Raw genomic sequence first — 17,529 nt, 5'->3', positions numbered from 1 at the left:
CAATGGTGTTGAATACAGAGCTAAAATCAACAAACAAAATCCTTGCATAGGTCCCCTGGCGGTCTAGGTGCTGGAGGATGTAATGAAGGCCCAGGTTGACTGCGTCATTCAGTAGTATGGATGTCAGTTATGGGGATAAGGCAAGAGAATGGGGTTGAGAGGGAAAGAGATCAGCCATGATTGAATGGGGGAGTAGAGTTGATGGGTCAAATGGCCTAATTCTGTTCCTGTGGCTTATGAAGTTATGAACTTACAATCCAAATCTCTGCTCTCCATCTGAGATATCTGTATTGTATCCCACTGATACTCTCCATATCAGCCTCAGAGTTTATAGATAAACGCTTCCAAAGATAGATCAGCTTCCAAAGGTAGACTGAAAGGCGAGTAGACTCGCTGGGCCGAATGGCGTAATACTGCTCCTACGACTCCTGTGAATATAGCCACCGATGTTCCATGTTAAAAGAAGTCACACAAAAGCTGCTCCCTCCGTGAAGAGGAGTCATCCCTGACCTCAGAAAACAATTTAAATCACATTGGGTGGACTAGGAACGGCAATGAGTTAAAGAAATGGAGACCATGAACAAACCTAATTTAAAATAGATCCTTTTATTTGGCCTGTGTTGTTTAATTTGAAAAAATCGATAGCATAATAATGCTTTCCAGATAACTCAAAACTATATATTAACTTTCCATCGCCCTGATGAATCTTTTTCGTAATATAAATTGACTGTAGATGGCAATAGTCCCACAAAAAATGTTGTGTGTCAGTGAATGGTGGGACATAGCTCTGCACTTGCTTTCATTTTCAGGGTACAATAATAGTAACTCCCTATCTCCCCATATGTAACATAAAGCAAATAATGCAGAGGAACTATTGTATTCCCAGCAGAATTACTTTGGTTTAGTTTAGTTTAGAGATACAGCGCGGAAACAGGCCCTTCGGCCCACCGAGGCCACACCGAACCCGGACATTAACACTATCCTACACTAGGGAGATTTTTTTACATTTATACCAAGCCAATTAACCTACTAACCTGCACGTCTTTGGAGTGTGGGAGGAAACCGAAGATCTCGGAGAAAACCCACGGCGGTCACGGAGAGAACGTACTAACTCTGTACAGACAGCACCCGTAATCAGAATTGAACCCGGGTCTCTGGCGCTGTAAGGCAGTAACTCTAATGCCGTGCCACCATGCCGCCCTCATTAGGAGGTAGATTATTTTTGAAATCAATGTCTGCCTTACAATTAGGAAGTTCTGCTGTTCATTTTTCCTGACATTGATTTTTAGAAACGGCTTTATTTCTCAATTTCTACATTTGGAAAATTTGTGCTCCAGGCAATGCTATGTACCAGTAATTTTGGTTCTGAGGTGAGGCAGTTGGTTTAGTTAATACTTTTAAATTAAATCGTGTTGATGGCATACAGTTTTTCATCTCTCCTCTGTGCCTTATTTTAAAGGTAAAGTAGCTGAAAATGATGGTATTAAGGCAGTATCAGATGCCCTTGTGTTTCTTGATGAAAAGTTTAGTTTAGAGATACAGCGCGGAAACAGGCCCTTCAGCCCACCGAGTCCACTCCGACCAGCGATCCCCGCACACTAATACTATCCTACACACACTAGGGACAATTTACACATACACCAAGCCAATTAACCTACAAACCTGCAAGTTTTTTTGGAGCGTGGGAGGAAAGCGAAGATATCGGAGAAAACCCATGCGGTCACATGGAGAACGTTCAAACTCCGTACAGACAGCACCAGTTATCGGGATAGAACCTGGGTCTCTGGCACTGCAAGCGCTGTAAGGCAGCAACTCTACCGCTGAGCCACTGTGCGCTCTGATAAATTGATGTGTGCATATGTTGTCTCTTTATCCCAATTTTTAGTATTGTTTAGACATACAGCATGGGAACATGTGTACCGAGGTACAGTGGAAAGACAATACATGATTACAATTGAGCCATTACAGTGTATTGATACATGATAAGGGAATAACGTTTAGTGCAAGTTAAAGCCAGCAGAGTCCGATCAAAGATAGTCCGAGGGTCACCAATGAGGTAGATAGTAGTTCAGGACTGCTCTCTAGTTGTGGTAGGATGGTTCAGTTGCCTGAGCCCAAGCAGATCATCGATCCCCGCACACTAACACAATACTACACACACTAGGGACAATTTACAATTTTACTAAGTCAATTAACCTACAAACCTGTACGTCTTTGGAGTGTGGGAGGAAACCCTGAGATAATATATGCAGGTCATGAGCAGAACGTACAAACTCCGTACAGACAGTATCCATAATCAAGATCGAACCCTGGTCACTGGCGCTGCAGAGCGAAAACTCTACCGCTGCACATTATTCCTTGGGTAATATTTGTGCCTCGGCCAACATCAACATTATTGAATCTGCTGTATGTGAGGCTATATAGCATGGTCAAATCATCAATACTGAATGCACTTGAAAATACATGTATTCAACTGGTTCTGCTTTGGGCATTCAGAGGGAATGAGAAATGTTGTATAAATTAGAATGTTATTTTGCCTTCAATAATCTTGTGAGTTGTTTAAAATATGGATTGATAACAGTACATTGCTTTTCATATTAAACACAATGATTTTGTCTTCCATATGATTACAGATCAATGGTCATGCAACCAACCAGTGTGATCAGGACCAAGATAGATGCAGTTCCATGCATGTTATAATAGATCCTTTAGTCAGACATAACAGAAGTCACCAATGTATGTAATGGGATTTTGCAAACGCGAGAATCTAGTCAGTTACAAAGCAACAACAATGGGGTAAAAAATGACACAAAGTGCTGGACTAACCCAGCGGGTCATGCATCATCCCTGGAGAATGTGGATAGGTGACCATAAGACATAGGCATAGTTGAGGAATTTAGCCATTGGGCCCATCGAGTCTACCCCGCCATTCAATCGCGGCTGATCTATTTATCCCTCTCAACCCTGTTCTCTTGCCTCCTCCCCGTAACCTCTGACACCCAATCAAGAATTTACTTATTTATCCCACTTTAAAAATATCCAATGTCTTAGCCTCCACTGTCGTCTGTCACAATGATTTCCACAGATTCGCCACCCTAGAGTTAAACAAATTCAGTCTGTAGTGGGGGATTGACCTGAAATGTCGCCTATCCATGTTCTGCCTGACCCGCTGACTTACTGCAGCACTTTGTGTCTTTTTTTTAATAAAACAGCATCTGCAGTTCCTTTCTTTCAACGATGTTGGGGTATCTGTCTTGGTTTGGCGGGCACTGGGCAGCACGGTGGCGCAGCGATAGAGTTGCTGCTTTATAGCGCCAGAGACCTGGGTTCCATCCTGACTACGGGTACTGTCTGTACGGAGTTTGTGCATTCTCCCCGTGGGCGACGTTTCGGGTCGAGACCCTTCTTCAGTGTGATCTTCAGTCTGAAGAAGGGTCTCGACCCGAAACGTTGCCCATTCCTTCTCTCCAGAGATGCTGCCTCACCCGCTGAGTTACTCCAGCATTTTGTGTCTACCTTCGATATAAACCAGCATCTGCATTTCTTTCTTACACATAGGAGGCTGGGGGTTGGCCTTGCAGAGGTTTGTTATATCGTGAGGAGCTTAGACAAGATGAATAGTCGCAGTTTATTTCTCCCTTTGGGGAGGGGAGTCTAAAACTAGAGGGCATAGGTTTGCAGTGAGAGGGGAAAGATTTAAAACAGTACTCGGGGGACATCATTTACCCACAGAGGGTGGGGCGTACATGGAACAAGCTGCCAGGGGAAGTGGTCAAGATGGGTATAATTCCGGCATGTATAAGACACTTGGATGGATACATGGATGGGAGGGGTTTGGAGAGATTTGGGCCACCTGCCAGCAAGTGGGACTGGCTCAGTTAGAAACACTTGGTTGGCTCGGACAGGTTGGGCTACATGGCCTGTTTCCATGCTGTATAGCTCTTTGACTCTGTAAAGGGCCTGTCCCATTTGGCCGTCATTCGCGTGCCATTTACGCGACCTGCTAGCGTGTGAGTAACACGTGGGTAGCGCGGGGACGGGCGCATGGAGTGGTGTGGAGGAGTGTGGAGTGGCGTGGAGGAGTGTGGACTTCGTCCTGCACAAAATCTTCGCGCACCAACGGCCTGTCGCGTAACTGGCGGCCAAAGTGGGACAGGCCCAAGACCCTGGCGTGGGGCAACGTCTCACCTCCAACAGAAGCAGAAGCAGGCAAACGATCGCCGAGCTCGGCCTGGGGCTCACAGCCGTTGCTGACCGGATCCGCCCACACTCCTACTCCCAGAGCGGGGCCAAGACGATTGGAGATAGACACAAAATGCTGGAGTAACTCAGCGGGACCGGCAGCATCTCTGGAGAGAAGCAATGGGTGAAGTTTCGGGTCGAGACCCTTCTTTAGACTGAAGAAGAGTCTTGACCCGAAGCATCATCCATTCCTTCTCTCCAGAGATGCTGCCGGTCCCGCTGAGTTACTCCTGCATTATGTGTCTATCTTCAAATGACGTCACGTGCTCCAGATGGCTGTGCGGGCGCATGATGACGCGTGCGACTGTCGTGCGTCAGTCACTGCCGGCCTATCGCGTAAATGATGGCCAAGTGGGACGGGCCCTTAAGTTTAATGTTTGCAGGTGCTGTCACAGCTTGGATACATAAATGTTGTTATTCTTTGTTCCACTGTACCATAATGTTTCTGGAAAATCTCAGAATTGTTCTCAATGGCCCAAATGTGATTAATTGCCATTGCTATTCAATAGGGACTGGAATAGCTGGTGCGCTGAAAGGAAGTGTCACACCTCTGACAACTGAGATCAGAACTGGGGCATGCTGCAGGAACAGAACAGCTGTACTTTTCAAAGTTTCACACAACATTGCCTGCTCAAAATATAAATATTTCCGCACCATATCCCCAAGCTAGGGCGGCGCAGTGGTAGAGATGCCGCCTCACGGCGCCAGAGACCCGGGTTCGATCCCGACCCCGACCTCAACCTCGACTGCTGGCTGAGTGGAGTTTGCACGTTCTCCCTGTGACCGCGTGGGTTTCCTCCGGGTGCTCCCCTTTCCTCCCACATTCAATGATTCAATTATACTTTCTTCATCTTCTTCTTGCGTGTGGCGTGCACAGCCTAAAGTTGTAGGACAACTTGTTCTATTTGATCTTATTGATTGTGCACGCCGGGCTGATTGCATTCGTCGAAACAGGGCCGACTAAGTGAAGGTTGCAATCTCCCACCCCAATTATATTTTTTTGCATACGATCTGATAAAATCATACAGCAGGCTTCACCGACGCAGTATACAAAGACTAGCCACGTTTCTGGCGTTGACAAACTTTCAAAAGTTCTTAGCACAGTCTCATTCTTAGTACATCCCAAAGACATGAGTGTCTGTAGGTTTATTAGCCTCTGCAAATTCCCCCTTGTGTATAAGGGGTGGATTAGAAAATTGGATAAAATAGAACTGGTGTGAATGGGTGATCTGGCAGTCTGAAGAAGGGTCCCAACCCAAAACATCACCAATCAATATTCTCCACAGATGCTGCCTGAGTTTACATGAAAGAGTGATCGATGGTCAGCATGGACTCGGTGGGTCGATGGTTCTGTTTCTATTCAGTATCTTCATTAGTTAAAAATCGAGGTTGATCAAAGTCTCCCCTACCTCCTATTCTTTAATTTTGTTCTCTATCTTTCACCTTTGCCTCTGCAAAATGATACCCGGTTGACAAAAACAGGGGTTCCATGTCACAATTTCCAGGCAATTAAACTGCTAAAAACATAGTTGAGAGATAGAGCGTGTAAACAGGCCCTTCGACCCACCAAGTACGCACTGACCACCAATCACCCATTCACTAGTATGAATGCTATCCTACATTGCATCCGACATACTAGCAGCAATTTATAGCAGTCAATTCACCCACAAACCTGCATGTCTTTGGAATGTGGGAGGAAACCAGAGCACCCGGAGAAAACCCAAGCAGGTCACGGGGAGAACGTACAAACTCCCCACCCATAGTCAGGATCGAACCAGGTACTCTGGCGCTGTAAGGCAGCAACTCTACCGCTGCGCCACCATACTGTGATGATTTGCAGTGGATCAAAGCAGGGACTTTATCTGTGATTATCACAGATTCATGAGACAACCAACTAAGACCAGGCCTCAACAGATTAAGGTAAATGACCAAAGAAATTGTCCACCAAATCTGTTCAAAATCTGTGGCTTATGTCAGAGTTGTGATTTTATTTGTATAATTCGCCTTTATTGTACTGTGCCAGTCACCTCCAGATAATAGACAGTCTTGCCTTGTTAGGAAGGGTTTAGTTCTGTAAAAAGGTGCGGTTCCAGACTTATTATTTCATTGTATTTGCAACTGGCCGTAACATACAATTTTAAACCACTCTGATATCCTATTTAGAAACATAGAAAAATAGGTGCAGGAGCAGGTCATTCTGCCCTTCGAGCCAGCACCGCCATTCAATATGATCATGGCTGATCATCTAAAATCAGTAGCCCCGTTCATGCTTTTCTCTCATATCCCTTGATTCCTTTAGCCCTAAGAGCTAAATCTAACTCCCTCTTGAAAACAGTTATGGTGAACTGATTTCCAGACAGTTTCTAAATTGAAGGTGAGGTTTTTTTTTCTTTCTTGGAGGAGAAATATCACCGCCAACCACTAATGAAAGCTAATTTTAGCCTGGTAGCAGTGTCCCCATTGAACTCATAATAAATAGTTTAATGGAACATCGAACATTACAGCACCAGAACAGGCCCTTCGGCCCACAATGTCCATGCCAAACATGATGCCAAGACCAATCTTGTCTGCCTGCACATAATCCATATCCCTCCATTCCCTGCATATCCATACACCTATCCAAAAGCCTCTTAAATGCTACTATCGTAGTTTAAACTAAACTAAACTAAACCTCTTAAAAGGACTATTTTGGTTAATCCTCCAGATCGTAATCATTGATGCTGTATGTTGCAGCAATGTCAATCACACGTCAGGGTATTTAATATGTGTGGTTTAGTTTATTTTGCAGTCGTCTCTAGGGAAGCCAGTTCAGGAGTAGGCCATTCGGCCCTTCGAGCCAGCACCGCCATCCAATATGATTATCGCTGATCATCCAAAATCAGTACCCCGTTCCTGCTTTCTCCCTATATCCCTTGATCCCATTAGCCCTAACTCTCTCTTGAAAACATTCAGTGAATTGGACTCCACTGCCTTTTGTGGCAGAGAATTCCACAGATTCACAACTCTCTGAGTGAAAAGGTTTCTCCTCATCTCAGTCCTTAATGGCCAACCCTTTATTCTTAAACTGGTTCCCCTAGTTCTGGAACCCGTTCCCTGAGTCCCACTATTCTGCGGGTTATAAAATGATCCTCAATTCCTTTCTAAATCTTCTGCCAATTTTATATCTTAAATATGCATCTCCTTCTTGGTGAACTTCACATTCAATCAAAGCCTTTCTTTCATAGAAACATAGAAACATAGAAAATAGGTGCAGGAGTAGGCCATTCGGCCCTTCGAGCCTGCACCGCCATTCGATATGATCATGGCTGATCATCCAACTCAGTATCCTGTACCTGCCTTCTCTCCATACCCCCTTTCATAACTGTATATCATCTCATTGAGAATTCCATTCAGCTGCCTTTGTTGCAAAGAAACATTTCATAAGTTCATAACTTTATAGGTTGTAGAAGCAGAATTAGGCCATTCGGTCCATCAAGTCTATTCCGCCAATCAGTCATGGCTGATCTATCTTTCCCGCTCAACCCCATTCTCCTGCCTTCTCCCCATAACCTCTGACATCTGAATCAAATATCTGTAAATCTCCATCATATCCATTGACTTGGCCTCCACAGTCTTCTGTGGCAATGAATTCCACAGATATACCACCTCTGACCAAAGAAATTTCTCCTTATCTCCTTTCTAAAGGTACATCCTTTTATTCTGAGGCTATGGCCTCTGGTCCTAGACTCTCCCACTAGTGGAAACGTCCTCTCCACATCCACCAGTCCAATTTATCTCTCCTCATAGATCAAAGTTCTCTGAACTATGCAGCATCCTTGTAAAATCTTCTACGATCCTCTCTGGTGCTGTCACACCTTCCCCTGTAATACAGAACTGGGCACAAGTACTCCAGTTGTGGCAGCACAGGCGTTTTGTACAGGTTCTGCATGAGTTCCCTGCTCTCATATTTAATGCCCAGGCCAAAGGTTTGGTTTAGAGATGGAAACAGGCCCTTCAGCCCAGCGAAAGGGGTGTTTAGTGTCATGTCAGGCTTGGAATTTGCGAGGATGGGATGTTGTGGGATAAAGCTGAGGTCTCAACTGAGCACTGGTCAGTCAGGATCAGGGAGGGGCAAGAAGAGACAGTGAAAGCACAACAGGCAGTGGACCTACCTGATCTTCCGGTTGCCAAACACTTTAATTCCCATCCCCATTCCCACAATGACCTTTCTGCCCTAGGTCTCCTCAATTGTCAGAGAGAGGCCAAATGCAAATTGGAGGAAAACGTGTCATATTTCGCTTGTGCATAAGAAGGAACTGCAGATGTTGGTTTAAACCGAAGATAGACACAAAAAGCTGGATTAATTCAACGGGACAAGCAGCATCTCTGGAGAGAAAGAATGGGTGACGTTTTGGGTCGAGACCCTTCTTCAGACTTCAGAGCCTGAAGAAGGTTCTTGACCCAAAACGTCACCCATTCCTTTTCTCTAGAGATGCTGTCTGAGCCGCTGTGTCTGTGTCTGTCTTCAGAACAGGAAGAGAGATGGGTCAGGGGATCAGTGAAGGTGGAGAAAGATGTCGAGCGATATTGCGATTTTATGGCGACACAAGGAACTGCAGATGCTGGTTTACACAAAGTGCTGGAGTAACTCGGCGGGTCAGGCAGTATCTCTGGAGAACTTGGTTAGGTGACGTTTCGGGTCGGGACCCAACTTCTGACTTTGTTGTGTGTCATTCAAAGGTTAGATTTGGGAACCAAGGAGACTTCGAAACCAAAGTGAACTGATGTGTTCAAAGTCCTGGTGTAACTCAGCGGGCCATGTATCTGAAGTAGGGTGCCGACCAGAAACAACGCCCATCCGTGTTCTCCACTGACCCGCTGAGTTACTCCAACACTTTGTGGGGTTTTTTATGTAAACCAGCATCTGCAGGTGCTTTTTTTCTACCTGTATCGCAATTGATGTTTATGCAGCTCAGAAAGGGATGTGAAGTTGTGGCCATATATAAGCCACAATCTTATTGAACAGTGGCGCAGGAGTGCAACGCCTTCTTATTCTTTATTCCTGGTGATCTTTTGTTTGTTATTCAGCCTCAGGTAACTGTTGAACAGATTGCAAACTGCCCTGCCCTCTAGTGGCTATTGTATCAGATTATTCTCTCCACACACCCATTGTAAATCTGTTGAAAACATTTTTATTTAACCGTACATTGATGAGAACTAACATTCAGTGAATCATTTTCCGTCCAATCACAATCCCTTTCCAACCCAGAAGCAATAAAATCCAAATTAAACTTGGGCCAAATTGGTTATGTATTCAAAGAAGCACACACTGGCTTCACGAAAGATGCGATATATATTCAAGTGTTTCCACTTGCATTTATATAGCATCTTTCATGAACCCAGTATGTGTTAAAATGATTTTGATCAACATTTAAGTAGTTCTGATGTAAAGATATTCATGAATATTAAAGAACAGATAGGTATAATCTATGATTTTAATTGAGTGGTTATTAGTCCTAGTTGGCTTGAAAAATCACTTCTGAATTAACAACTAAACCAAGTTTAGGGTGGCACAGCGGTAGAGATGCTGCCCTACAGCACCAGAGACCCAAGTTCGATCCTGACTAAAGGTGCTGTCTGTACAGTTTGTACATTCCTCCCGTGACCACGTGGGTTTTCCCCGGGTGCTCCGGTTTCCTCCCACATTCCAAAGATGTACAGGTTTGTAGGTAAATAGGCATTGGTAAAGATTGTAAATTGTCCCTAGTGTGTGTGGGATAGTGTTAGTGTACAGGGATCGCTGGTCAACACTCGACCTGTTTCCGCACTGTATCTCTAAACTAAACTAAATTAAAACAAAAAAATCATTATAATATAGTTGGTAGGATGAAATGTTTATTGAATTATTTTAAAATTTTGTTCTAAGAAATTTCATCTGCGATTGTTATTTTAATAATGTTTGTGAACAGACCAGACGGGATTATGGTTGAGTAATGAAAGCTTTGAATATTTAAAATGCGCTACTTTCCATCTTTAGCTCAATTAATGTTCTGTTTACAATGCCACCATTAATATTGGTGAATAGATGGTTATAGGTTTAAAGTAGCAACTTTACACAAAATGATCAGGCATAGTTTAAGAAAAAACTGTCCCTGAAACTAATTAGTCTCAGGATAGATGTGTAAATGTAGACACAAAGAACTGCAAATGCTGGTTTACAATAAAAGACACAAAATGCTGGAGTAACTCTGTTCTTGGGCTGTTCACACAAAGGGTGTTGGGTGTATGGAACGAGGTACCAGAAGAGATAGATGGGGCAGGTAACATTGCAACATTTAAGAAATATTTAGACAGGTACATGGATAGGCCAAGTTTGGAGGGATATGGACCAAACGCAGGCAGGTGGAACTAGTTTAGCTGGGACATGTTGGCCGGTGTGGGCAAGTTGGGCCAAAGGGCCTGTTTCCACACTGCACTATATAATTCTATGACTATGACTCAGTAGATCAGGCAGCATGTCTGGAGAACATGAGATAGGTGATGTTTCGGGACTGAAGAAGGGTCCCAATCCAAAACATCGTTTATCCATGTTCTCCAGGGATGACCCGCTGAGTTACTCCAGCACTTTGTGCCATTTTTTGGTGTGTAAATGAATGTGTATCTGTCAAGTTTCAATCATAAGTTTCCAGGTAGTCATTTTGATATTGTGAGTTTAAAATCTGCTTCACCTTGGGTTTAGTGACATCTGGTGACCACTCTGTTATTTGATCTCATCTGCCTGTACATGATTAAGGGTGGCACAGTGCCACAGCGGTAGAGTTGGTGCCCCACTGTGCCAGAGACTCAAATTCAATCCCCACAGCGGGTGCTGTCTGTGTGGAGTTTGCACGTTCTCCCTGTGACTGCGTGGGTTTTCTTCGGTTGCTCCGGGTTCCGTGTTTCTGTGCTGTATCTCTAAACTAAAGTAAAGAGCTATGCCCGGTTACCACCATGAACTAATGTACAATATTTAATCGCTTGGCTTGCAATCACAATTAAACACGTCGGTGAGAGGAAATGTGTTGTTAATGATAGTGTATTTTTGCCCATTCACCAAACCCTTAGTGGGTGCAACACACAACTGTAACTAATGCATACACCTAGCCCAATATCGTGGCCGCCCAGTTTTTATAATGAACAATATTTACTATTTCATGGTTTAGTTATGTCTTTACGAGTTAGCTTTGCACTGCATCTGGGGAGAGGGGGTATGTTTAATGGATATGTGCAGAGCAGTTTTTTTATACAGAGAGGGGGCCTGGAAAGCATTGTCAGTGGTGGAGGCAGATACCATAGTGGCGTTTTAAGATAGGCACATGGAAGTGCCTATCTTAAGTGCAGGGAATAGAGGGATAGGGATAGGGACGACAGATGGCACAATGGGCTAAGTGTTCGGCTGGCGACCGGAAGGTGGCCGGTTCGAATCCCGCTTGGAGTGCATACTGTCGTTGTGTCCTTGGGCAAGACACTTCACCCACCTTTGCCTGTGTGTGAATGTGTGTGAGTGATTGGTGGTGGTCGGAGGGGCCGTAGGCGCAGAATGGCAGCCACGCTTCCGTCAGTCTGCCCCAGGGCAGCTGTGGCTACAGAAGTAGCTTACCACCACCAAGTGTGACTGAGGAGTGAATGAATAATGCGATGTAAAGCGCCTTGAGTATTAGAAAGGCGCTATATAAATCCCATCCATTATTATTATTATTAATTTTATTTCGTTTCGAGATACAGCGCAGAAACAGGCCCTTCGGCCCACCAAGTCCGTGCCGGCCATTGATCACCCACCCACACACTAGTCCCATGTTATCCCACATTTTGCATTCTGCACACCAGGGGCAATTTTAAAGACGCCAATTAAGCTACAAACCTGCACGTCTTCGGAACATGAGAGGAAACCGGAGCACCCGAAGAAAATCCACGCAGGTCACAGGGAGAGCGTGCAGACTCCATACAGACAGCACCCATGGACAGGATCGAAACTGGGTCTCTGGCGCTGTAAGGCAGCAACTATACCGCTGCACCACTGTTCTGCCCTCTCAAGACTTTCTGTCATCCTGCATTGCTGCTAATATATTCTAGTTTTGTCTCCTGTTGCCTGGTGTGGATTAGATTCCGTGACTAGAATCTTGTTTTTTTGAGAGTACCTGCAGTAATTGTTTCGAATGGATTTATTTGGCTGTGCTGATATTTGTATGCAATCAGTTTCTATCATTCTACTTAGTTTCCTGTGTTTTTCTCAAATTATATTTTCTCCCAATTGCCTTACAGCTTTAAGCACCAAAGGACATAAAACCTTGAATCACCATTAATATTTAACTAGATTTATGGATGACTGTGGGTGAATGCTAAAAACTGGCCTTCACAGCTTCAAAACAGCTGAAACCCATGGAATGAAAGTTCCATTTTTTTTGCTAGCTGTAAGGGTTTTATGTAAAATGAGTTTGTGCGGACTCAACCAATATGAGCTTGCTGCACCAGACTGCTGCTATCTTTTCAAACTAATTTAACCTGACTGCCAGCAGCCGTTGTAATAATTTACCACTTTAGACTTCATAGTGATAGGAGTAGAATTAGGCCATTCGGACCATCAAGTCTACTCCGCCATTCAAACATGGCTGATCTATCTATCTTTCCCTCTCAACCCCATTCTCCTGCCTTCTGCCCATAACCCCCTGACACCCATGCTAATCAAGAATCTCTCCATCTCTGCCTTAAAAATATCCATTGACTTTAGAGATGCAGCGTGGAAACAGGCCCTTCGCCCCACCGAGTTCGTGCCGACCAGCGATCACCCCGTACACTAACACTATCTATGAGCTGGGGACAATTTACAATTTTACCGAACCCAATTAACCTGTACGTCTTTAGAATATTCTATTCATTCCATGGTGGAAACTCCTGAGATTTTTGTGACTTTCACAATGACAATATGATGACCCAGGGCAGCATGGTGGTGCAGCGGTAGAGTTACTGCTTTACAGCACTAGAGACCAGGGTTCGATCCTGACATGGGGTGCTGTTTATTCGATCTTCCCTGTGTGTGTGTGTGTGAGTATGTTGGTTAATTGGTTTTGGTAAAAATTATAAAATTGTCCCTAGTGTGTAGGATGGTGAGTACTAGTGTATAGGGTAATCGCTGGTCGGTGCGGACTCGGTGGGCCAAAGGGCCTGTTTCCACGCTGTACCTCTAAAACTAAAAACTAAACTAAACTAAAAACAGTGGGTTAGGTCCTGACTATGGGTACTGTCTGTACGGAGTTTGTACGTTCTTACTGTGACCGACCACATGGGATTCTCTGGGTGCTCTGGTTTCCTCCCACATTGCAAAGACATGCACGTTTGTAGGTTAATTGGCCTCTGTACATTGCCACTTGTGCGTTGGATAGAACTAATCTACGGGTGGTTGCTGGTCAGTGTGGACTCGGCAGGCCGAAAGGCTGTTTCCACGCTGTATCTCGGAAACTAAAAACTAAAACTAAACTAAAAACAACACTTTTTTAACGCTCTTAAAATCGCTACCTTACTCCTTCAACCTATTTAGAACAGCGGCTGGTAGCTTACTCACGATCAGTGACTTTAAAATGGCCCACTGCTGATTTGATGCAGTCCCCAACTGCAGTGGGTTTTCTCATCATTCACTGGGCGCTTTCTACAGCAACCGAAACCTCAGGCACTTATGCTGAATTACGTATTGAATATTGTATAGAGACATATTTCAATAAATAAAAAAGATAGCATGTCATAAAAATACAATATTGTCAAATCTGATAATATCACAAGTAGTTATTTAAATAGAGGGAATGCCAGCTTAAGAAGATGTCAAATTATTATTTTTTTTAATCTTGAAAGTAAGGATTATCTTGAACACTGCACGACTGTTTTAAGATAGAACTTTGAACGGATTAAATATACGAATATAATATAAATTATCGGGCTGTATGCAAGAGTGAGCAAGCAGCATGCCACTAATTAAATTTATGACAGATAACTTACATCTTACTCTCTCCCCATTACAATCCGAAGAAGGGTCCCGTTCCAAAACGTCACTAATCCATGTTCTCCTGAGATGCTGCCTGACCCGCTGAGTTACCTCCAATGGCAGCATGTTCCATATACCCACCACCCTTAGTGTAAAAAAAGTTCCTGTTAAAGCTTTCCTCCCCCCCCCCCCCCCGCCCCTCACCTTAACCTATGTCCTCTGGTTCACAATTCCCTTACTCTGGGCAAAAGACTGTCAATTTACCCAGTCTATTCCTCTCATAATTTTGTACATCCTTTTAAGGTCTGTCTTTCCATTTACATGAATTAACATCGAGCCTTTCTGTGGAACACCTTCTCATTTACTGGTGGAGCACAAAAGAGTTCATGGCTTATGAAGCCAATTTTTTTTAAATTAAATTTATACAAGAAATATTAACACATACCCGTAACAGCAGCGCAGCAGGTAGAGCTGCTGCCTCACAGCGCCAGAGACCCGGGTTTGATCATGACTTCGGGTGTTGTCTATGTGCGGTTTAAATGTTCTCCCTGTGACTGCGTAGGTTTCTTCCAGGTGCTCTGGTTTCCTCTCATATCTCAAAGACGTGCGGGTTTGCAGGTAAATTGGCCTCTGTAAATTGCCCCTAATGTGTAGGGAGTGGATGTAAAGGCAGGATAACATAGAACTGGTGTGAACGGGTCGGAATGGAATTTATGGGCTGAAGGGCCTGTTTCAGTGCTGTATCTCTAAACTAAACTAAAGCTGAAAGGGGGTAGAAAGGAACTGCAGATCCTGGTATATATTGAAAATAGACACAAAGTGCTGGAGTAACTCAGCGGGTCAGGCAGCATCTTTGGAGAAAAAGGATGGGTGACGTTTCAGCTCAGGACCCTTCTTTAGATCGCCTTTGTCTTAAATCTCGCAGAACTGGGTCTCTGCGCATCCCTCTGCAATTGGATCCTCGACTTCCTCATTCACAGACCACAGTCTGTTCATATTGGTGGAAATGTGTCAGCCTCGATAACAATCAGCACGGGAGCACCTCAAGGCTGCGTGCTCAGCCCCCTGCTGTACTCACTCTATACTCATGACTGCGTAGCCAGTCACAGTGCGAACTCCATCATCAAGTTCGCTGACGACATCACTGTTGTGGGACGTATCACTGATGGGGATGAGTCAGAGTATAGAAGAGAGATCGAGCAACTGTCGATATGGTGCCAGCGCAATAACCTGGCCCTCAACACCAGCAAAACCAAGGAACTAATTGTGGACTTTGGAAGGAGTAGGAGGGGGACCCACAGCCCCATTTATATCAACGGGTCGATGGTTGAAAGGGTCAAGAACTTCAAATTCTTGGGCGTGCACATCTCTGAAGATCTTTCCTGGTCCGAGAACACTAATGCAATTATCAAGAAAGCTCATCAGCGCCTCTACTTCCTGAGAAGATTACGGAGAGTCGGTTTGTCAAGGAAGACTCTCTAACTTCTACAGGTGCACAGTAGAGAGCATGCTGACCGGTTGCATCGTGGCTTGGTTCGGCAATTTGAGCGCCCTGGAGAGGAAAAGACTACAAAAAGTATTAACACTGCCCAGTCCATCATCGGCTCTGACCTTCCTTCCATCAAGGGGATTTATCGCAGTCGCTGCCTCAAAAAGGCTGGCAGTATCATCAAAGACCCACACCATCCTGGCCACACACTCGTCTCCCTGCTACCTTCAGGTAGAAGGTACAGGAGCCTGAAGACTGCAACAACCAGGTTCAGGAATAGCTACTTCCCCACAGCCATCAGGCTATTAAACCTGGCTCGGACAAAACTCTGATTATTAATCAGTCTGAAGAAGGGTTTTGGCCCGAAACGTCGCCTATTTCCTTCGCTCCATAGATGCTGCTGCACCCGCTGAGTTTCCCCAGCAATTCTGTGTACCTTCTGATTATTAATAACCCATTTTCTGTTATTTGCACTTTATCAGTTTATTTATTCATGTGTGTATATATTTATATTATGGTATATGGACACACTTATCTGTTTTTGTAGTAAATGCCTACTATGTTCTGTGTGCTGAAGCAAAGCAAGAATTTCATTGTCCTATACAGGGACACATGACAATAAACTCACTTGAAATCCAGTTCTCTTCCCCTACTCTCAGTCTAAAGAAGGGTCTTGACCCGAAACATTCCTTTTTCTCCAGTGATGCTCCCCTTCCCGCTAAGTTACTCCAACACGTTGTGTCTATAAATCTGAAAGGAACCAGACACCACATGAAGGATTGTAAACTGCAGGCAGACGGAAATGCCGGAAGGTCAGTTGTTTTGCATTGACCATAAACAAAGGCTGATTTGTAAGGTATAACTCATCATTCAGGAACTATTGCCCATTTTAGAAGTAGACGAAGATCTATCTATGCCAGATTTTGAAGGAAAGATTTTTATTAACACAGACAACAGCAGTCTGCTCTGACTATGTTTCCATGTACACAGGCCCCACAAGAATGAGTTAATTGCTGCTTAGAGCTATATATTTTTCTCCATCACTATCGCTTCCCATTTTTTACACCATAATAAACAATGTTTGCCATACGCAAGTTGGCGATATGCAGAGTACTGCCCTGCTGACTATAAATTCAGACGATTTAGAAGATGTTAGTTTAGTTTAGTTTAAAGATACAGCGCGGAAACAGGCACTTCAGCACACCGAGTCCACACAGACCAGCAATCCCCGCCGCACACTAACACTATCCTACACACACTAGGGATAATTTACATCTATGCCGAGCCAATTAGCCGACAAACCTACACGTCTTTGGAGTGTGGGAGGAAACCGAAGATCTCGGAGAAAACTCACGCAGGTCACGGGGAGAACGTACAAACTCCGTATGGACAGCACCCGTAGTCAGGATGGAACCCGGGTCTCTGGCGCTGTAAGACAGCAATTCTACCGCTGTGCCACCGTGCCACCCTATGAATAAAAACCATTTTATAATTACTCTGTTACCTAACTTTACCCCAATAGAGGCATGAAAGTGTATGTTATTTATATTTCAAATAGCATTTTTTTTTCTTATCACTTCTTTGTTCTTTCCTTAGGTTGAAGTAATCCTTGTAAACATCTTTGGGGGAATAGTTAACTGTGCAATCATAGCAAATGGCATATTAAAGGCCAGTCGGGAACTTAAACTGGAAGTGCCACTTGTTGTTCGACTTGAGGGTAAGTAATGGACATTATTCTAATTTCAGTTTAGTTTAGAGATTCAGCGCAGAAACATAGAAACATAGAAAATAGGTGCAGGAGTAGGCT

General features: G+C 44.2%; 1 protein-coding gene across 1 annotated transcript in view; it reads left to right on the top strand.

Moving 5' to 3' along the window:
- Positions 1-17,529, top strand: part of suclg2 (succinate-CoA ligase GDP-forming subunit beta) — a 266,723-nt gene that overhangs the window by 236,603 nt on the left and 12,591 nt on the right. Inside the window, exon 10 of the mRNA XM_033036670.1 lies at positions 17,319-17,439. Coding sequence (XP_032892561.1) covers positions 17,319-17,439 — 121 coding nt within the window. The remainder of the gene's footprint in view (positions 1-17,318; positions 17,440-17,529) is intronic.

Source organism: Amblyraja radiata, chromosome 18, assembly GCF_010909765.2.
Source record: "Amblyraja radiata isolate CabotCenter1 chromosome 18, sAmbRad1.1.pri, whole genome shotgun sequence".
Classification (NCBI taxonomy): Eukaryota; Metazoa; Chordata; class Chondrichthyes; order Rajiformes; family Rajidae; genus Amblyraja; species Amblyraja radiata.
Note: the sequence above shows the minus strand (reverse complement) of the source record. Positions and strands in the feature narration are given on the sequence as shown.